The sequence below is a fragment of the Crassostrea angulata genome, chromosome 5 (genome assembly GCF_025612915.1).
Source record: "Crassostrea angulata isolate pt1a10 chromosome 5, ASM2561291v2, whole genome shotgun sequence".
Taxonomy (NCBI): Eukaryota; Metazoa; Mollusca; class Bivalvia; order Ostreida; family Ostreidae; genus Magallana; species Magallana angulata.
The window spans coordinates 61,382,572-61,406,278 of NC_069115.1; the positions used below are offsets into that span (position 1 = coordinate 61,382,572).

A 23,707-nucleotide genomic window follows, 5' to 3' on the forward strand; every position below is an offset into this window, starting at 1 on the left:
ACAATGAAAAAATGACAATAACAAACTCATCTCAAAAATCCATAAAACGAAATACAAATTTAAAGCAAAGCAACACAGGCCTCTAAAAAGATAAAGGTAGGATTAGGTGCCCAGGAGGAGTGAGCATCCTCTGCTGACCGGTCACACCCGCCGCGTGCTCTTTGTCGTAATCGGGGAAAAAACCGAAAAAGTCCGTGGACAATTAGGTGAATAATTATGGGTTTAACAATTAGTATGAAAAACGTCAGTCAGAATGCGACCCAGTGGAAGATTGTATTTGCCACAAGGTCATTGTATCGACCAGAGAACTTAAGACGAGATTACTTCAAACGAGACAGTTGAAAGTCCCGTTTTATCGACTTGTTTGTCAGTAGCTTGCCTCGTCTTAGAAACTGTTCATACGAAGAGCATCAATATTGTATTTTATGTTTTTCAAATATAAAACCAATACATTATATGTCTCTGTTTTGTTTTTAGATCTATAACACATTTTATATTTTACAAAAAATTTTGAACCTAAGACTGTTTAACATAAGTCAAAAGAATTGTGTATTTAGATCGATTACATGCCAATTACAACAGAATCATTCTACATTAGATTTTTTAAGGTACTGGTAAGAGGAAAAAATCGAAAAGTAATAGATATATGACAACAACACTGACTTAAAATGAGCGAGAAACATTTGAATCTTATATTTATTTATATTAATCATAAACGAGAAACCCCACAAAGTAAATGAAATCTACTTGAAACTGTAACTGAAAATTATGGATCTTTAAATAAAGTTACCGGTTTTAATATTTGAATATTTTTTCCTCAGCCATTTGTTTTTACTTTTATCTTCAATTTGAGCAAGAGATCTACCATATTTTTGACAGTTCATTTTAATGAAAAAGGATTTGTCCACAAATAAAGGGAGAAATTGATACTTTCAATGATTTTGCCATGGATAGAATAGCAAAGAAATTCAAACAAAATAATTACGTGAGCCTGAGGCCAGTTTGTTTTTTCCTGATATAGTTTTCTTGATACCCAACCACTTGGACAAACGATATATTGTAAAGCTTGATAATATAAAAACATAATATGCATCAATAAAATATAAATAAACTCTTTTATGAAACTCATATATGTTGTGATATATAACAAAGACAAATAAAATTTCATCTTAAAAGCATATATTTTTCAAAATGAATATAACTTTAGGGTATATTTAAAGCCATACCATGTTTTGACATAACACTTCGTGCTGAGCATCTTATTTGAACACTTTGTTTCAAACGTTGTCAGAAAAATGTTACCTATTAAGTAGTGAAAAAACACGATTGTGGAAAACATTGATATTACCAATATGCAAAAATGTTCTGATAGTCAGTTCTTTGCAAAAATTTACGTGTAATCCTCTATTCCACAAAATTAAAATTAATTTTGCGGACATTGTCGAATTTCTTTGGCTGAATTAAAAACCACAACCATTTAAAGCCAAAAAGTCAAAAAAAGTTTCCATAAATGTTACACTTGTTAAAAAAATTGATACAGATTCTTGGTCCACAAGATCTTTATAAGTTGCAGTGTCAGATTCCTACTCTTCAATTTTATATATAAATGAAATACTTCGATCCTTTACACTTTTATATACTTTAAGAAACCATTTTTTTTTTTTCATGTTTCGTATCTTTATGTTATTAAATTTTGTTGTAAAATTTAATGTATACAAATTCTCTCAGACCATCGATTTGCCCTTTAAATAAAGTGTCTAAATTATATCGGAACACCCCACCTATTTGGTTCATGTTATATGGTGTTTTGCTTAGTCACGTAAGAACAAAAAGAACTAGACTACTAACATTCGTCGTTGTGTATATCCTAACTGTTTTTGGATTACATGATATTTTTGATTCAGTTTTCTTGTTAAGTCACAAACGAGATGACTTTTAATTTAGTCAAATTCCCTTAAATCTCCTGAAACACACCGGAAAAGTAATATCTATTTGTCCTGCCAGAAAAAGTTATATTTCAAAAGAAATGGTTGTATTGGCCTCCTGAAATTAATGTATTAGCCTCATGTGCAATTATTCTGCATTGTTAATTACGTCGGTTCAAAATTCAAAGAACCATTTGCTATGAAAACGTAAACGGTTCAGAGACGTACCTGTTATATATTATCGTTTTACTAACAGCGTGACAGTTTGCTTGTCAGACCGTGCTTAAATGTTGTATGCTGATTATCATATTACTCATCGATTGGTTGTTAATACTAATTTGCATATCAAACACAGAACCCAAGAAGACGGACCAATGATATTACACGATTGTTTTGTTGGAAATATCAACACGTGATCAGTCCAAACTCCGGTTTGCTTTATTTATTTATAACAATTTACTATTGTCATAATGATTTAGAAAAAGATATCAAAGTCAGAAAAACATCCACAACCATCGTTTAATAAATCATTTAGAAATTAAACATCTATATACTCCGTTGCTCGAAAAAATGGCAATGTGTCGTGAACAGTTATTTCGCTAAATGCGCTATACAAAGCAACCTTTATATTCTGGCCTAAAAGTGCGGTGTATTTTTCTGTTTTTAATAAAATTTTAACTTTTCTAAAACACAACTCGGCTGGATATAAGTCAGGAGTATATGTATTAAATGCCAATTGTAGGTAGCCAGTTTCTGAGAACTACCTCAGACTTATTACGATGCCTGGGTGCGTTGTCCACTATGAGGGTGTCTCCTCGTTTCAGAACTTTTTCTCCTTCATCAGTAGCTACATTTCCTGCCTCCCCTAAGAAATTCGAAAATTCGATAAAATTCGAGGAACTCTCAACTATTTTTACAAATTTTACACCCGATATACCAACTATGAGGCTGATAGTAAAATGAATTTTCGCATTAGATTTAGCAACAACAACACACGTGGTCTCCTTTGCAGAAGGGCCATATACTTTGTTTCCATCACACACAACAAATCCTATATCATCAATAAGTTTGAGTGCAAATGGATCCTCGTTGTTCACATATTTATAAGACCTTTGAGTGTATTGTAAATTGGGAAGAGTAAATCTGTTACCGCGACAGAATGTGACTCGTTTAAGTGTCACATGTAGATCTTTTCTGATAATGTTTGACATTGTAGGAAAACTTATATTTTGAAGTGTATTGGAGTACTGTAAGATGTTATCTTTGACTGGTTTTAGCGACATTGTAGGATTAATAGTTTTCAAAACAGCAATACGATGTACATCCTCCTGTTACACAATTTTACTTGGACCTCCTCGACGCGGTCTTCTGCGTACGGTACCGACAGTTACATAACGTTTCCAAATTGAAATACAGTTTGCACTAATACCAAATTTTTTGAGACCCGTTGGCGTAGACCTCTCGGCAGTTGAAGATCAGAAACATTGCCTCCTCCTTCGATCCTACCAAGTTGTCTATTACAATCCTTACTCAGTTCTTTACCGTTTACATAAAATCTTCCTAATTTATTTCTCTATTTTCCGTGATGATTTCTATTTATGAAATTGAAAAAAATGTGCATCAATGAAAAATATGCTCCATAAAATGTTAGTATACAAACTCTCTTCGCTGTATAGCTATTTAATTTTTCAAATCTTCCGATTTCTGGTTATTGTATCTATTATCTTCAAGTTTTTTTTTGATCGGGATCGAACTTTCAAAATCTAAAACCTCTGCCGCTCTAAATAGATTTTTAATACGACGTGCAAAGTTAATGCATGCAGTGAAATAAGAAAGTAAGTCTAAATATTGATATCTTCAATAAACATGGCAGGGGTGGATCCCGAATCAACAAAAACACACGTCTGTCTCCTCGGACATTAATACATCAGAAGGCTGGCTGAATTTATGACCGTTAACCCGAATTTGCAAAACCTAATTCTAGACGATGACCGGTATAATATTTCAGTTTGTGCCAGAGGAGGTTTACGAAATTACGACCTGCACCGAATGATAAAGGACGTTACAGGGACTCCCAATATGTTTTTTAATACAAATAGGTGGCAATGACATTGGTTTTATACCAAATTAAAAAAATGCAACCAACATTGTTTCCTTCGCCGAGTACCTGACATACGGCCTCAAGGTGGCAGGGGACAGTTTTTTGATACAATTCATTGTAGCAAAGGGATGCATGTCTTCGGAACTCTGTAACTAGAATTTCCTCAGTTCCCATTCAGCACAAATACCTTTAATTCACTCTTTCTAAGGCCAATCACCAATTTCTGAAGAAAATTACTAATCAAAACCTGTAAAATTCTCTACATACTGGTTTTTATGAGATTTTGACCCTTTCATATTTTGCTAATTTTTCATGATTTTTCAGCTTTTTAGACCTCCCCCAGCTAATTCCCTGCAGAGGGTTGACCATCCGTACCACGTGCATGTTGCACTATCACATGTCACAAACTTACCGGTGTATAGTTTTCAATGTCCCATCCACCTACTTTTCGTGTTATTTTACCTCCCGTCTGTAACTTGCAATTTCACTGTGTAAAGTCAGCACAACAGTCACAGCCGCAGGTTTCGCATTTTACTTCTGATTCTCATGTACCTAACATAAGGGGCCTACATATTGCATATCAATTTCAACAAGAGACACCCCTCTAACTAATGATAATCATTAAAAATCATTTCATGAATTTTAGCAACACTCATAAGCCTTCAAGTACAGCAACTCTCAATTTTACAAAAATATTGAAGGGTACTTTATTCGAAACTGTCCCTTGCTACCCAAGACAAGAGTGGTGATCATCGGTAACCTTCTGCAAAGGGATCCTTCCGCGAGTCCCCCGGGATACAACGAGAGCGTGACTAAATTTAATGGTCTCTTAACACAAAAAACACAGACATTGAGCATGTTGAGCAACATATTCTACTGGAGACAAAGGGGATTTTCGATGGATATGTCTCACCTAGGCAGAGATAGCGTGCACCTTGCCAACCCTCCGCTGAGAAGCCTGAAGCCCGGGGATCCCTCCTTGTTAATGAATAAATATTGGAGAAGCATCAGGAATGCTGTTAATGGGCATTCTCCTAGATAAGTATCACTGTATCAATATTAGATGGCAACAGGGTTAGTATATATCAAATTATTAAGTATGGAAATGCATTTATAACGGCCCATTGACAATTAGTGTATAATTAAGGCATATCAAGTTATGCCATGCATGTTATTTACATGGGTCAATCGAATCATGTTGTCTGAGCATCATTAATTTTACATGTTGCAAAGTGTGAGGCAACAAGTTGTTTTCCTTTCACCTTCCAAGACTCCTTAGAACATGTCAGGAAGTCTGTTTATTTCTTTAAAATGGTTGCCTAAAGAATGTTGATGATCTTGCATCTGTGCTTGATCTTGAGTTATGATCATATTTTGTGCGGCAGCAAGTTTATTTATTTAAACTTCCTGAATTCTTGTCTCTGTGTTGGGAGCCAGGAAGTCTGTTTATTTATTTAAAATGGTTGCCTGAAGAATGTTATGATCTTGCATATGTGCTTGATCTGAATTTATGATCTTGCCGTGAATGGCAACAGGTTTATCTTTTTAGCCTTCCAGGTCGTTTTGGGGAGTCAGGAAGTATGATAAATATAATTATTGATCCAATATTACCTGCCAAGTCTATCGTGTATGACTTATAACTTTGTGTTAAATATTATTGACAATGGCTGGTTAAAAATTGGCAATAACAGATTAATTATGAGATACAGAGTTATGCTTCTTGCACTCTATGTATTTCTAGGCTTAAATCTTTAATTTATCATAAGACCTTATCCCAGTTATTACATTAGCTAATATCATATGATAATTGTTATTCGACATTAAATGTGCTTTAGTTATAAATTTGTCATTTATTTGATCAATAAATGGCACAATCACTCATTGGGTAGTCAAGTTTTTTTCTTCTGGAATTCTTGCCATAAGAGCAAGCTGCGGAAAAGGCATTCAACATTGTACTGCTTTTAGGATTCTCAGTATGAAAAAGTTGTGAATATAAATGTATAATATAACTTAATCATTTGATATCACTCTAGCTAGTAGATGCAATTAAATAATATTGGAAAGGGTGTATCTCTAAGTATGTTTTCATGATTTGAGGGGAGGGGGTATTCAATGCATTGAAAGGGGGAACCAATTACTCGAACGCTCCTGCTTTTCAAAACTCATCCGGCCCACTCAATTCAAATTTCTACATATTAGTCTACATAATTGTTGTTATCATTAATAGAGTTATTATAATTAATAACTTACTACGATATACGTTTACATACTTGTTTATTTTTTACGGATGGATAAACCTTGGCATGCTTGCTGTGCTCGGATTTAGCAAGGTAAACTAGGTTGTATATTACGTAACCTTTGCTTTTCAAAAGAATGTTTAACAATAACTTTTAGTGAGGAAAAAGCTGTATGACAGAATAATGGACGCATGTCTCCGGTGTCGGCGGAATTTTCTGAACTTACTTCGTATATTGGAATAAAAAGTGCCATTTATTCAGAAATAAAAGCTATAGGTCTTGTGTCTTCGTCGATATTAGCATACCGCGATGAAGAAGTAGATTACGTGGACCTAACAGGAAAACATTAAAATAGATTTTTGAAATTCGCACCGTCAACAGATTCAAATATAAATATTTTAGTCATTGATAAGGGTTCTGAGCCAGTCATGCACAAAACTCCTCAAAGTATGCCTGAAACTCAGATACATGTGCAGGAAAAGACTCCAGATATTTTCCAAAACTACACTTATCACACGCCCATCGAACATTCGATGAGTAATCTAAAGCAAGAAATTTTGGAGTTTGGAGTTCAAAACTAAAGTGCTCCGGACCATTTACAAAATTTAAAAGACAAATTTTGTGGGAATATTACTCCCGGATTTGGGAGACAATGCTATGATTGTCATTTAAGTTAGACCATAACTCAAGACAGTGCAGACTGGAGAAGTGTGTCTCCAAACAAACAGTGTGGAGATATAAACAAACATCAGGAGGAAAAAGCTCTTGTTGAATCAGAAAATAATGTGTTGAGAAAAATACAAAAGGAACTCAAAACAAAAACTGTAGAATACGAAACGAAAAGTTAAGCTTCCGAATCTGTCAAAAACTAATTTTTTTTTTAAATTTAGATGTCATTTAATCAACAGTAACAAACAAAAGTGTCTAGTACAAGTGTCAGATGGAAATTTTCTTCCTCCCTCAGAAGTCGTTAATTGCGCTATATCTAAACTTGAAAAATACTATCAGGGAAAGTGTCCCGATAACTTAAATTTTTCGGAAATATCATTTTTAATTTTGATAGAGAGCACGCACAATAATATTTCAAGAAACACTGGAAGCAATTCAACAAAGTGCATCCTACAGGAAAATACAATTTTTCCTGTTAGTTCCCAATACGTCTTTCCGTTTCGACTCATCCGAACCCTGACAGTACTTATCAAAACAAAGGTATGTGATTATGATATTATGTATCAATTCTATAATTGAACAAATTGCTCAAGTTCAAGTTCAAGTTCAGTTTATTCGCTCAAACCAAATAATTTGGTACAAGAGGAACATATATATAATACACACAAATACAAATTCTCAGAGGTACATAAAAAGAGGTACATTTTCATACAGGGAAATAATATAAATAATTAAAAAAAGACAGACTATAGAATCACTACTTATGTAAGATTTTGGTATAAAGGATCATAATAGGAAGACAACTAAGAGGAGCAGACAGCTGAAATAGATATTTCGGTGTATTCTCCAAATGCCTACTCCTCAATTAAAAATAATAATTGGTCAAGGCAATTATGGGGCCCTTTAAGGGGACACAGGTAGACTTTACCTCTATATACTTTGGGACACAGGTAGACTTTACCTGTACCTGGGAATGCACATGCGGTATGAATTTACGGTCAGAGTTTTTGAGAGGAGATTTATTTCTTATTTTACGGTGATATGTTTGTGTTTGTGTGATACAAAACTCTTTGTGCATGTCCCATAATGTCGGAGGATAATAAGGATAGCAAAAGACGGTTATCTTCGGATGGTTCGACACCAAAACCGGACAGTAAGTCAGCCAAAACAGGGGGGGGGGGGCAATGGCGGGTAAGTCGGCACTTTCAAAAATACACCACCGCACGCACATTCGAACACTGCGCAACCAGCATGGGTGGGTCATCTAATGATTCGAATCGGAGAACTTGACACCAAAATGTCGAAAATTGACAAAGTAAGCTCTGATTTGACTGCATTGTGCGATTGCATTGAAAATATACAGACTACATGTAGAGATGGCATCTAGAGAAGTTTACTGGTAACTTGGGGAACTCGATGGGGGAAATCAAGAAATCTCAGACTAGTCTAAAAGGAGACGTTGAGGAAACAGTTAAAGGAAATTAGAGAACTAAAGTTAGCGAATAAACAATTACAAGGCCAAATTACAGATCTGCAGGCAAGAAGTATGAGGGATAATTTGCTTTTTTCGGACTCGCAAAATACCGCGGCAGTGGAAAGGAGAACTGTGTAAACCTGATCAACGAGTTCCGTGAAGCAGAACTAAACATTGTTGGCATTAAAGATAATATCGAGCGTGCCCATAGGATTGGACGATTCCAGTACAACAAAACAAGGCCTACTGTTGGGAAATTCTCGAACTTCAGGGTCAGGGAAAGTGTCAGGACATCTGGATACAAACTCAGAAACAAGCAGTACAATATACGAGAACAATTTCCTAAAAAAAATCGTCAAGAAACGAAAGGCTTTGACGCCTATATTGAGAAAAGCATTGGGGGAAAATCGAAGGGCTGTATTGAAATATGACAAACTATTCATTGACGGCAAACTATACATGGGAGAGACAGGAGACACCATTAACACCGAAGCTGGCAGAGATGACTCCGAGGATGACGAGCCCGAGGAGATACCTACAGAGGACGGTGGAAACGGCAGAGGTGAAGCTTAGGGGCAACTGGAGGATGATTTCGTGAAGATAATCAGCTGGAACATAAACGGGGGTTTTGCCAGTAAATTTAGCGATAAAAAATTTCAGTGCTGCATTCTCTCAAGTGACATCGTTCTCCTTACGGAATGTTGGATAGAAAATAATTTCTCAATTGACGTGGAAGGATTTCATAGCTTTGTTTTTCCAAGAATGCGTTCAAAATCAAAACAATGAGGTGGTTGTGTTACTGTGGAATCATTTTATTTCCTGGAGGCTCAGTTTTCGTGGAATTCGTGGGTACCTCTCATCCACGAATTAACATCTTCCACGAATTAATACATTAAGGTAATAAAGGCATATTTCCTTTGTAAGTTTAAGAGAATACACGAAATTACGTCCCCACGAACCTGTAAAATTTAAGCAATCCGCGAAAATTGGCCCCAACGAAATTTAATGATTCCACAGTATTCTAATTCGTGAAAAACTTAAGCATTATGTATCTTTACTTGAAAATATGTGTAACACTATAATATGGCTTAAGCTTGATACATGTAAATGTCTATTAGATAGTTCTGAAGATTTTTATTTGGCATGTGTGTATATACCACAGTTCAACTTTTTACCAAGCTTATGATTATGATATATTTTGTGAGCTAGAAAACCAAATTGTTAAATATTTGACACGGGCATCCAGAACGGCAAAGAAATTCTACAAATCCAGAAAGAAGCAGGAAAAACCATTCGTCAACCGACAAAGAAGTACGCGAACATTCAGAAGAGACTGCAGACCATGAATGAGCGATACCAAGACGGGATCATCGACCTTATGACCTACGCAGATTTAGCATTGTTTTGTATATAAACTGATTAATTTTCGATCCGCGCTCCGATATAAAAAGATATATGATTATTTTCAGTTGCTGCTCCTCATCTGCCGTTAAAAAAACCCACTAGAAAGGGAAGATGGTCAATGTATTCAAATGAAATAAACGACCCGCAACATGTTTACTTGTTTTCTTTAACGTTCCAATGCAAAAAAGTGTAACCTTTTCATGGTAGAAAAAATGCTTCACTTTGTTCGTCAGATGCCATTTGTAGATAAGAAAAATTTATTTATAATTCAAAATGTTTTATTTCTAATATTTTTATATTTATTCAGCGATAGATGAATGACCGATTTTATGATACTGAACTATGAATACTTATGGTGGGATTCACTGGATGTATATTTCATAGATTTCATAAACAACAACCTTCGGACTCTCCTCGTGTTGATTTTTACTACAAAAATCCTGGAATCACCCCTGCGAATGTGTTCGGAATGTTTTCTTTATCGTTGCTAATTATGCAATACATCCAGAGGCTTCGTATGAAAGTTCACGAGACTTCTCCGAGATTTGTTCAGTTCCTCTGAAATTTAGAGCGGAAGTATAAGTGTTCGGATAATATTATCAAAATACGTAAGTACTGGTCGTTTTTCATAGCATCTCCTACTTTGAGTTATGTTAAAACACGAAAATTTATGAAGATGTATGTCATATTTCATCATCTAGCAGTTATATAAATTAAACGATGATATTCAGAACAGAGTTATCGGTCGTGTTCAACCACTCTACACGTGGTTAAGAATATATACATTGGGTTGCTTAATAAGATCAAAGTCATGTTTGATGCTTGTGGTGTTCAATACCATGTTTTTGGTGTTGTTTTTTTTTAAAGAATGAGTGTTTGTTTTGTATATAAACTTGGTATATAGAGCCAATTTCAAGGAACGTTCTGCATAACATAGTACAGTCTGTTTCACAATTGATGCTATTACTAGGTCATGCGCGGATCGAAAATTAATCCTGAGCGGAGATCGCTACTATACTATGTCCCAAGATATCCTGGATTTACATTTTGCTTACTTGAATGATATTCATATATACCTCAGGGTTCAAACGATGTTCATTCAAAAATATAAAAAATTTCCAAGATTTCTCAGTCGAAACGCCCCTGTTAGCTTATCAGGTTTCAATACAATACTAAAAAATGTGATGTCTACAGGGATTTTGTATTGCAGTAAGCCCGGATGATAACGTTGTAAAATTGCACGATGTATTCCGAGTATATTCCGAATGGAGAAAAGATGTAAACATTTCCCATTATAAATCTCCGTAAAAAATCTATTTTCGTTCCTGTGAATTTTTCCGAGTGAAAGATGATAATTAGTCAATGAAATTATCTTGGAAATTACCCTTTTCAACTATTTCAATTGCACTTCTTTCACAGGTATGTGTATTTTTTTTATAAAAAATCGTCCAAATGTGCTGCCTAGTAAATATCTTGGGATAGACTATTTAAACATATTAGCTATTGCAACAGCAGAAAAATCCCTATTTTTCTATCGTCATATTTATTTCTAGAGCTCAGTTTATCTACCTATTAATGAAGATAAAGTTTAAGATCAATAAATGTCTAGATTCCATATTTGATTACAGGTACCTAGATTCTATAAAATAGATTACAAGTTGCTGTCCTTTAAAAAAAGGACTACAATACGTGGACCATTTGCATGTGTTTCCAACGAAAACGTGAAAGCCTTAAGATTATCAGAGATTCCAACGACTCTAGCCCTCTGCTTTTAACCACTAAATTAATTTGTACGTTGTATTACGTATACATGTACATGTATGTATAGCCCTGACTTTTTATCTCAGACTTTAAAGGATTCATACTTCTAAAATAATTATGATCTATCTATGAATGAAGTTTGCATGTATAGTATCAGGCATTCGGTGAATTCTACTATTTGCGCACACATTACGATTCGCACTACTTTGTTAACTATGCAGTGACAGCTTTGTGTAAATTAAAAATTTCATATTTTGATGTATTTTTCTTGAGATTAAAACTTTTATACAGTGACATAATTATTCAATCATACTTAAATGCTTAAAAAAATTTAAAGTGTATTCGGAAAACAACCAAACATTGCAAATTATGCTATTTGATGCATGTTGTAGTTTCGGCATAACATTAACTTATTTCATAATACTGATAGTTCATATCACATGCCAATCATTTCTTTAAAAGGAATACTTTGTTTCTTTATTGTTTACCGACAACTTTAAAATTACAGCGCCTCTGAACTTATGTGTGCATTTAGCACGGAATTCCTGGTTCCCTGAGCTACCCATTACGCTCACGCGTAGGCTGAATTTTCCCCATAGCATCCGGTTTAACCTCGCTTATATATTTTCTGCGTGGACCTCAGGGTCCACGCAATAAACACGAGGCACGATTTTTACTGCGAAACTAAAAGGGTCAAATAAAACCACGTTTTCTAAAATTTAAATGACAATAACATTCGCAGGGGTGGGAATGTCATTGGTCAGTGCGTTCCAGGGTTCGATGTTTGATATGCAAATTAGCATTCACATCATTGAAATCGAACAACCAATCGATGAGTTAAGTGATAATCAGCATACAAAAGTTTCCGTAAGCCCCGACAGGCAAACTGGCACGTTGTTAGTAAAACGATAATAAATCCTTCGATTTCGTTTCACCCGATTGCACACCTGAAACTCGTGGCCGACGTGTAGTGTTACTTTTGTTGTCTTTGGATTTTTATGCATTTAATTCTTGTTTTATGTGCTTATCATGTTTGTAATTAATGCATTAAACAGTTTATTTGATGTTGGTACACTCTTGGTTTGAGAAAAGTGCGTAAAACTTGATAATTCATCGCGACTGACTAAAACGGCTAGGCAAGATGTACGTGTACGTCCACACAGGTGAGACTTCTACAGCGAAATACTGTGAACTATTAAGAGGTATGTGGCTTATATAGGGGTTGTAGGGAAAGTGGTGCTGAAAAGAAATATGGCGGACAGCGCCTATTTACGCGCGGTGTTCAGCTTTAACAAATGGGACTTGTTATTATATACCAATTTCAACAAGAGACATCCCTCTAACTAATTATATAATAATCATCAAAAATCATTTCATGAATTTTAGCAACACCCATAGCCCTTCAAGTACAGCAACTTTTAATTTTACAACAAAAATATTGACTGGTACTCTGAAAATGTCCCTAGCTACCTATGCAAGTGCTAAGGTTGCATTTTTGAACCCGTCTAAGCTGCATGTATCGAAATATTCAAATAGTCAATGAGCTATACTTGGTATATATGTTTTTTTGTTTTTTTTTTTTTTTTGCGAAACTGCATCTTTAGCGGGTGCAAAGATGTAACCTTGGTACTTACATTATTATCCGGCAGTCCGTTATCATTTTAATTGAACCTTTAGGACTTGGTATATAAAAAATCACCGATCCACTTTTTTTTTTACAAACATTGTACGACGATTGGTAAGATAAAAGTACAAGTGTTAGTAAAATACACTTAATAATGAAATTAATTTATCCGTAAACTGTTTAAGATATTTTTAGAATAATGTTATACATGTATAACAATGTTTTATCGGTCGACAATACCGGAATATTTTTTGGTGACAGGAAAGCCCTTTTTATCTTGTCAAAACAAAGAAAGAATGCATTAGACGTTTAAGTTTGCATCTCAATATGTGATTGTAAAATGAATGAGGAATGAAGAGGAGGGTCGGGGGATGGGCTAGACCCCCTCTCCCCATGACTTACAAAATTATCCTTCGGACCCCCTAGCTCAATCCCGAGGATTAACTTGCATTTGCGCATGTATCAGAACTCCGTTGATTAAACTTAGTCTAACATATAGTTTATTTCAGTTTAAGAATGAATGCATCCTGCGTTACTCTGTTGTTAGATAAAATCCCCGACCTCCCACCAGGAGTTACATTGATGTACTGAAGGCTGTTTACTGTCCGTTAATTGGTGTATAATAGAGGGTGCTCTAAATTGCTATACACCCTGCAGGTCTGAGGTAGATCTCTATTTCTTTCTACATCAGGAAGTCTCGCGTTTATGCCCGCGAGAACAATATGTTTTATGCAAGCGAGAACAAATCAGAGAGAATCTGTACAGTTTGTTGTGCTGTTTCCTGTGAATTAATTATTGTGTAAGTAAAACTCTGTTATCGAATATCACCTTAGTCGTCATTTTTAACTATTCAGTGAGCACATTAATTATTGTCACAGAATGACTTGGAAACTGATATATGAATTATCAATTATTATTAATGCGGAAATGGAGACAGTTGTTACTATTTTTTTTTTTAGAAGTGAACTTATTAAAATTCTTTTTTAAGTATGATTTATGTATCTCAATACATTAAATCATGTCAATTCAATATAATTTATACATCAAGATGCAGGTGTTTTTCATCCTCTTAAAGCGATCCTTTAAAAAAAAGAGATAGACCGGTTAATAAGTACACAAAACATTATGGGCAGACTTGCCAATTTATATCAGAAAGCATATAGTCTTTGCAAAGAAATGTAACGTGCAAGGGGGCCACTGTCTTGGTTCCACATCGGGCCCGTACAAAAGATAGAAACGGGTAGTCCTGATTGCTACACATTTGCGCCAACACTACAAAACCTAATGGAAGCAGGGTGCAAGGCAAACTCGCGCCTGAAAGGCCAAAACACCTGCAGAACTGACCAAACACTTTTGTTCCACCACAACCAACACCTACAAATAGGGATGTCCGCACACTTATATTGCAGCGATACTGAGACGGATGACTGAAGGTTATATCACTGAGGTAACAAAGAGAAAGAAGACAAAAATATCTGTATATTTATTAGAGAATATCTGTATATTAATTAGAGAATATCAAAACATCAACGATCCATTTCATAAAGAAAGAAGCCATTTTTATTGCATTTATATAGTAATGGCAATGATTATAGACTATGTATTTACAATTGGCTGATGTAACAAAATAACAAATAAAGCTAAATCTTTATTTTAACACTATATTATTCCCTGTATGATAAAGAGAATATGAAATATCTCTTTACTGTTTTGAGTGCTTGACTCTCAGGTCTTCCATTGTCCAACAATCTATACATATTTCTCTGTCATAAACATGCCATCTACATGTATTTTATTTGGTATACTTTTTCACACATGTAAAAACTTAAATATCATATGTTAAACACTACTTTTGTCTTGGTTAACATTTATTACTTTTTTGCACTGAAAAAAAAGATAGACAAGTTCCTTTTTTAAACCCTTCACACATAATCACTTTAACTACCAAGAAAAAATCTAATACAGGCACGTAGCATCGTTTTTGAAAGTGGGGGGGGGGGGGGGGCAGACCCATCCAAAAAATCTTTACAAGCAAAAGAAATAAAAATGGGAAATTTAAAGTTTCCAAAAATCTTCAAAATCCTAATCCGTGGGGGGAGGTGGGGGGTGGGGGCAATCAACTATACTTCCAAAAAAAAATTCTTCCCTACCAAATTTTTTTCCCCTCCAAATCATGAAATTCCTAATCCGTGGGGGGGGGGGGGGGGGGGGGAGGTAATATTCATTTGACTACTCATTTCCTTTTTTCATATCAATTTTTTTACTAACTTCAAAAAAAGTGGGGGGGGGGGGCAACTCCATTATAATTCATTTTTTTATATGTAAATTTTAAAAAATTTCTTGCTGCGAGAAAAAGTGGGGGGCCAGGCCCCCCCTGCCCCCCCCCCCCCTGATGCTACGTGCCTGTAATATTAATATTATCTATTGTGCATCTCATTGATTATAGGTTTGGAACTACACACCCTTTTCGATCTTTCTCAATATCCCTTTGGAACTTGTAACATTTCATATCAAGTTTTTACATTTTTTTTCTCTTGTATGAAAAATACTGTTTTCATATCTTGTATGTACAATTATTTCAATAAAAAAACATCCATTGCTCATAGAACAGTCATTCTAATTAATAAAAGATCCTTCTCGCTCCCGTATTTGATATGTCGCTGTAAGCTTGACTGATAAAAGAGTGCACAAAGTTTGTTTTTTATACTATGACTAGTACTATTCGCTATGTGATAAAGTCTGCACATTAAAGCCACTCTCAAATATACCCAATGGATGAAGTACACGTGTAATTCTTAGAAAACATGTATACTTGGTTATTAAACTGCCTTAGTGCTGAACCTTATAAATACTTTATCGAGGTGTACTGTACAGTCAGTGGATTTTGGTGGTCCCAGAGACCTACAATAAACGCTTGGTAAGTTCAAAGACAATTTCTATAAGAAGTTTCTATAATTCAATGAAATAATAGAATATCATGATGTCTAACAGCTTATACTACTAAATTAGAATAAATATTTAAACTAAAAATTGATTTTGCTTAGCCCAGTTTTATATGTTCTGAAGACCTTGTATAAAGATAAATATTGAAAGAAATGCTCATATATTTACATTTTAAAAAGAGGGAAAATCTGATTTTACTGATTTTTCCCCTCACAGATCTATTTATAGAGTGGGCGCTTAAAAAGCTAATAAAAATGTAATTTGACAAGTAAATAATATTTAAAAACATATTCTGAAACCCAAGTGTCTTAAAATTAGTTCACATTAGTTGGAAAAATCCAACGTTGATGTTAAATAGACTCATGAATCTACAGCAATTCCGAATTTCAAAAACATGTTATTTTTACTACGCCAATGTTACGCCAAAAAACATAGTCCTTTTTGGATTCTTATCTTTGATTACTATATCTATGTCTAGTTGTATGATAGCAAAAAAGAGAGAAAAGTATGATATTTACTTTCATCTTGATTTCATGAATATTTGATCAAATTTACTTTCGACAAGTCGAAAATCAGAAAAATACAGAGGTTTAAAATTATTTTTGTAGATTTTTTTATTTCTGCTCCTCTCAACAAAATGATCTTTCAACCGATTTTTCTGCTGATTTTGATGTATTCGACATGTGCTCGTTGCAATTTACCAAGTAAGAACATGGCATACTTCTGTTCTCTTCTCTGATATGTTTTAAAATATGACAATTTTAAAATGTCATTTGGATCCTAGAAGATGTTTAAAGTAAATGATAGATGACATGGCTCTAAAGGTACCATTCGTCTTTTGCATGTGCTAGGTCAACTGGATGTTTGTTTAACGTGTACATTTCTTTCTTTTTTTCTTGTAAAAAAACATTAGAATAAAAGAGATTTGCCTCTGTAACAAATAAAGAGAGCGCTTTTCATTCATACAAATAAAATTTGTCGTTGTTGGCGGCATGAAATATGCGATGCCAGAAAGGAAAATGGAAACAGTACTAGTGACACACCTATTTTTCATATTAAAAAAAACCTAAGATGTCTCGCTTAGATTTGTCGCACTACGTGCAGTAAATTACAAAATATTGTTGTTGTTCTGAGAACACGTACGACCAATTTTCTAAATAATTATCAGATTTAAGCTGCAGTCGTAAATGTTTTTATTTACCTTTTGAACTTCAACCCCATCCGTCAAAGCACTTTTTCGACGACGTCGCCGGTGAGGTGATGATAAAGAAAAGCGCAAATGTATAAATTTTTTTAAAAAACCCCACAATTTTTAGTGTAAAAAAGAACCCCACCAATTTCTCCTTTATTCGTCGTGGTAGGGTTTACAACATGACGTGAAGGATCGCACTGAGTATAAGTCGATCAATGTCAAATGATATACGGCAGGTACCCGTAGTACATGATCCTGTGGTTTTGCAGTGCACATAGAAACGATCGAATGGATAAGGAAAAATTCTGCATTAAGATGTACTCAAATGTATGATTAATAATCAAGCTTTGTAATCCGGTAAACGTTGACACCACCCATGGTGTAAAATATGTGTGCATAAAATAAACGTCGAACTGTTAAGAATAAATGTGATTTATAACAAACCTAGGCATTCGGAATAAAATTACGCTACTATTGTTGTTGACAATTTTACATTGAACTTTAAGCCAAGACTAAGTGTTGTCGAAAAGTTTATTACTCCATTTCTGAATGTAAATGCACTTTTTACTTAAAAAATAATTGCAAGTATACATACTCGTATTCTTCCCGATGTGGCTATGACAGTTTTATCGATTCGTGGATGTTATTATCTTAAATAGCAATAATGTGGTGTAATAACTATGATATCAGTTTATATGTCAAAACAATTTGACAGAAAATCAAAAATATTTAGCAACTTTTAAGGAGACTGTGTGCTCAGCGAATTAGGTAATCTGATCCAAAATAGCAAACATGACAACAGAAAATTAAGAAAGGACAAGCTAAATTTTTACTGACAGCAGCGATCTGACAGCAACGAACATCAAATGAAACTTTTTATAAATGCGATTTTGTAATTAGGGATGGGCACAATTCTATCTGATTTTAAATGTTGTAAAGTTCAATAAAAAAATGACTCTATAAATTTAACGGCATACAGTTTTTGTAAAATGTCAACAGGCTCTAAACAAACAATTTGTCCTTTGAAATTGCATTTTACAAATTAAGTTGATTTAGTTAATACTTTAGATAACAACCACATATATGTACACGCTTCTCTTCTGTATTTTCATCTTTTCACATTTATTCTTTCTTTGTTAATCTGTGTCTTTAGTAATGAAATAGTTAAATGGTTTGAATTTTTCAAAATATGCCGAAATGTTTTAAATTGAGTTAAAAATTGAAATCTTTGTTGAAATAATAAAACAAAACGAGATTAAAATTTTGACAAATTAAAAAAAATCAAAATTAAGTAAAACTTATAAAAATTTAAATTCAAATTTTACAAATAAAAACGCTTTTGTAACTAAGCTTCAAGAACATCATGTTTGAGTTTAGGAACATATGATAGATCATATCGACCTGCGTGCGCCTCCCGGCATGTCTCAACTACCTGATTTACCTGTATTTATAAAAGGGAACATAGATTTAACCTGCTAACTGTAAGATAAATACACGTTCAAATTAATGATAGTGATTCAATTCACTATAATATATTATTGTGTTTTTGAAGCTGATCTTGTCTGTCCGAATAGCGGATCAGAAATCGTCATTGATGGCATTGGTATGGAGTCACAAAAATTTCGATTTCCGGCAGTTGGCACTTTTGGATTCCCCGAGTAGGTCTATTTACAACCTATTATTTTGATCGTTTTAATAAGGTTTTTTTTTATTTGAGGCAATTTATTGTTTTGCACTATATTCGGCATAGATAGTGTTGTTTCTCTCTTGTTTCAGGGATTTTGAATGCAAATGGATCTTTAAAGCACAGCCAGGACTCCGACTTTTGTTACAGAGCAGGGACGCGACCATAGATGAAAATGAAAGAATTCAAGTATTAGATACTAATGGTGAGTTTGCCTTTGATATTGACTTAGAATTTAAAAAATTGCTTTTAATTTGCTTTGTTTTGCAATGAAATAAATATTCTCTGATACACGTTTTGCCTAAATTATGTTTGATAGGCGGCAATGTGTAAACTCAGGTGACAGGTACATGTATAAACATATACATATATAATACATAATATATAAATAAACATTTACCTATATCTTTTGTAAGGTCTGTTAATCACAAAGTTGTATATCATTAATGCAGGTTTATGCATAATTAGGTCTTTATTACAGGTACGATGTCTGCTTAGATTTTAAAGTCTTAGATAATCTACAATAGAATTTAAAAAAGTTTACACAATTAAAGACAATCTAAATAAAGCAAAATACATTATCACCAGGATAAAGATTTCGGAGAAAGCTAAAAAAAATCCATTCCAGATGACGTCCTTGAGGATGAACCCGGAGCCCTGACAGATCGAGATTCCAACATCGTTACTTCTACCGGTGATTCCTTGACGGTCAGGCTGACCACAGACGGCAATACAGGAAGCACAGAAGAGTTGTTTATCAACGTCATTGCTGGCACAGATTCAGGTGCTTTGAAGCAATCGTCTGTAACATCAATGATGAAATATACAGCTATATTGATAATGAAAAAGATAATAAAATCTGGTAAAATTAATCTTTCAGGGGTTATATCATATTTTCAATTTTTTTTAAAAAGTATGAAGGTGAACGGGTGATTTGAATGCAAGCTGACGATATGTATTTTTTTTATTTGGAATAAAGAAATATAAAAATACACATTGCCGACTTTGGCAACTGATTTGATACTGTTTATGTGAGTGACTTGTAATGTCTAATTTGTGATTTCACTAGGCAATTGCCCAGGTACAACAACGCTTTTTGCTACTGACACGCCTCAGTTTTTGACAACGAATAATTTCCCTAGTAAATATGGGAGGTAAGATTTACAAAGTACTAAAGAGAGAGAGAAAGAAAGAGAGAGAGAGAGCAACGAAATAAAAAAAACAAAACAAAATGAGAAAACACATCAACTTTGTTCATTGCTATAGCAACGAAGAGTGTGACGTCACTATCCTAGCGGAGGAGGGTAAAGTGGTGAATTATACTTTTGAATTTACAAATATGGAGGAATTCGTACCTGCCCGAAGGCGAATCGGCTGTTTTGACACCATTGAAGTATTTGACGGTAGATAATATAAGATTTTTTTTAAAAAAAAAACAGTCTTATGAATATTCTTTGTTGAAATAACTTCAACTAGACTTATTGTTAATAATTAATGTGTTTTCTAAATTTGTAACTATTCTATATCAAATTTGTGATTTTGCGAAAATTGATAATACATCATACACAGGCTGAATCTCTGCCATTCAGTTAAATGGAATGTGATCAGTAACTAAAAGGTGACTGAATAGCATAGCTGTGCCATTCAGTCACCTTTCCAGACCATTCATTCAACATTCAGTTGACTGAATGGCAAAGGTTCATCCTGTGATGAAATATATGAACATCGCCATGTGAAGTAATTTGATGTGATAAATCAAAAATGTACTACTGCGCATGTTAAAACCTACAAAGTTAACAACTATTTTAACTCCCTATATGAAACAGATACAGATAATCTACACATGTTTTCTGTTTCAGGTTCCTCAACTGACAATACGTTGTTCGACAGCTGTGATCCGTTCTTCCCTCAAAACTTTGGACTCAGCAGTGGGCAAAGTCTGCGAGTTCGATACGAAACTGGGTCTATTAAGGAGGAATTCGGGTTTCTTCTGCGGTACAAGCAAGAAGGTTATCAGTATTTTTAATATTTTTTCTGTCATACGACTGTTTATAGACAGCGCATCTTCGTGTCTGTTAGAATTTGTACTAGTGTCCTTTCTGGCATACATTATTTTTCAAATTATATCTGCACCCAAACCGTTTGGACCCGAGACTGGATTCATAAGGGTGCCTCACTACAAGCGAGTTCCCCAAACATAGATTATCCCCCAAAACTAGACACGACATTAGTAATTTGCTTTAGCAATTAGCACACGGCGGGCGCGACCGGTGACAAGGGATGATTACCACTCCTAGGTCCCATCTCTATCTTTTTAGAGGTCCGTGGTGCTCTGGTTTGAATTTTTATTTCGTTATGTGGATTTTTTAGATAGTTGACATTTTTTTATTGCCATATTTCATTTTATAGATTGATTTTAATTCCCCCCCCCCCCCAAATTTATTGACTTTCATTATGACGGAGTAAGTGAGGTGTACGTCACATCGCCTGACATTAAAGACATTTTAAAGTTATACTTTTGTAACATATATCATATACTGATTTTATAATTTCACTTGTGTGTACAAAAAGGGGTGTTTGGGAAGAAATCGTATCGGCCACACTGAAAGGTGTTTCGGGCTGCAATTTTTTTTTTATGAATAGCTTTGTTACAGATGTTGATGAGTGTGCTGCGTTACCAGGGCCGTGTTCTGATAATGCCATTTGTATGAACACAGACGGATCCTTCCTGTGTGAATGTAGACCCGGATTTACAGGCAATGGATTCCAATGCGAAGGTGAAAGACGTAAAACAATATCTGACAAAAGAACACATTTTCAAAATGTGGTTAATAAAGTATTTTTAATATTATATGCTGAGGCAATGTGAATTATCAATTTTATAGATTCCTTCTTTTTCTCGAGTTCTTTTAAAATAAAGAATTCCATCGATTTGTATCACATCGAGAGAAAAATACATCCTGTTTTGTTAACACTTCAACATCAAAACATGTGGACTGATGCTATATATTTAAAAAAAAATATCCTTGAAAATGATTTTTACAATGCATAATCATTATCTTTAATAAAAACGTAAAATAATTGTACTTTTTTTTAAAAAGCAGCAACGCCAGTTATCCGCAAGTTCATCATTCCCCTTCTGGCCTCTTCTGTTGGGGCCGGTCTCACGGGGGCGGGACTCCTGTTTACACTGTACGTCCTGGCCAATGCCGGAGAAACTCCTTACAATGTCAAGTGGTAAATGCAGGTTGAACTATGTCGCATTACCGTTTGGATGAAGAAGAAAATGCCTGCAAATACGTTTCTCTGTTGTTCTTTTTTTTAAATTCTGTTAAAATAAAGTACTCGAGGAATTTAAGGTAAATGTACGTAAATAATGACTTGTGACCAAAAATTCCAGTGTGTAAATGGCCCTCTATAAAAAATAATATTTTATATTAAAGGCATCTCAATGAATTTCTTAACCGTGTTGATCTTAAATTAGAAAATGCATAACAAGCGTTAATTTATAAATACAATGCGTTCAATAGGACCCAGATGCATATATCTTACCTATAGGTATAGGAAAATGCAAGTTGACGGCAAGGAAAGCGAGCTTTAAGAATCAGTATGCAGGAAACATACGGAAAAATCGCGTACACTTTACACTTATATTCCACGTGACACTGTTCTCATTAATATTCATGTCCCTCACTAAAGAAAACTCATACCTTTAATGTATTAAATTTTTGTGATTATTATGAAATCGAAACTTGTATTTTTTTTAATGAGAACACTTGTCAGGGCAATACACGGGTTATCTGTGTATGTTTTGTCATTAAAATCAGTGATTCGCATCTCAAATTAACTTGAAAAGCCTCACTATTCAACCAAAATATTAACTAAAGATAGGACTGTACCAGCAAAGATGGATGATAAATAAAACAGTTAAAGATCCTGGTTGAAACAAAATAATATTATAACCTGAAAAAATCTATTTCAATTTCTATTGATAATTCCTACAGAAATACGCAATAATGATTTAAAAAACTCCATTAATTGCCTAGTTGCGAGTTCGATAGCTTACAATAAATACGAAAAATGCCAAATTGAAAGTAGATTTGTAAAAGAGGAACCAACAAAGCTTATTTAATTTAAGTCAAGATTTCTAACGCAATTAGTTTGCAATAAAAACGTTGCACAAAGACGAGGAAGAACGTTGCCTTTGAATGGCATGTTTTTTAAAAATCAATTCGGAAATACCTTACTGAGCTGTTTTATCACTTAAGGATGCTAATTTGGGTTTTTTGCAGAAAAACTACATTAGCAAAACTCTTTAACTTTTAACCATATGTCACTAAAACCAACTCTAGTTTATTTGCAAATTTTCAAGAAAATCGACCGTCTGTTTTTTTAGGGACCATCTCAAAATAGAGGTACATTTATTACAGGAATATAAAGGCAATTGTCGTTTTCCACATTTCGAAGCCGATAAAAAACAATACTACAAGCTTTTTTTCTCAAAGTGTTTTATATGATTAGTAATATTATTTCCTGCTTTATATGTAAAAAATACTAAATTCTACCGTCCGGTTTTTAGTAGGGGCCATCTCAAAGTATTAAAATGCACCAAATTTTGCTATATATTTGGAGCATTACGAATGAAGATTGGTATTATTGATTCATTCAAAAAGTAAGGAAAATGTTCTCGAGG

At 34.2% G+C, this 23,707-nt stretch overlaps 1 protein-coding gene across 2 annotated transcripts; it reads left to right on the plus strand.

The window, feature by feature from the left end:
• The first annotated feature begins 13,893 nt into the window (after positions 1 to 13,893).
• On the plus strand, positions 13,894 to 22,358 carry LOC128185908 (tolloid-like protein 2). Of its 2 annotated transcripts, XM_052855615.1 has the most exons (9): positions 13,894 to 13,994; positions 18,883 to 18,988; positions 19,107 to 19,219; positions 19,643 to 19,798; positions 20,084 to 20,168; positions 20,281 to 20,417; positions 20,874 to 21,023; positions 21,669 to 21,791; positions 22,116 to 22,358. In XM_052855615.1, exons 2-9 carry the CDS (start codon positions 18,936 to 18,938, stop codon positions 22,253 to 22,255), a joined length of 957 nt encoding a protein of 318 aa, XP_052711575.1. In that variant the 5' UTR covers positions 13,894 to 13,994; positions 18,883 to 18,935; the 3' UTR covers positions 22,256 to 22,358. The 2 variants fall into 2 exon arrangements, with proteins under 2 accessions (XP_052711575.1, XP_052711574.1); XM_052855614.1 differs by lacking the exon at positions 13,894 to 13,994 and having other exon boundaries at positions 18,840 to 18,988; positions 22,119 to 22,358.
• Positions 22,359 to 23,707: the final 1,349 nt, after the last annotated feature.

Bases quoted from the DNA above. Each gene is read 5' to 3' on its own strand.
- LOC128185908 (XM_052855615.1), top strand. From the start codon at position 18,936: ATGGAGTCACAAAAATTTCGATTTCCGGCAGTTGGCACTTTTGGATTC. The intron at 18,989-19,106 runs GTAGGTCTATTT...CTCTTGTTTCAG, and splicing joins GGCACTTTTGGATTCCCCGA to GGATTTTGAATGCAAATGGA. The intron at 21,024-21,668 runs GTTATCAGTATT...GCTTTGTTACAG, and splicing joins TCTGCGGTACAAGCAAGAAG to ATGTTGATGAGTGTGCTGCG.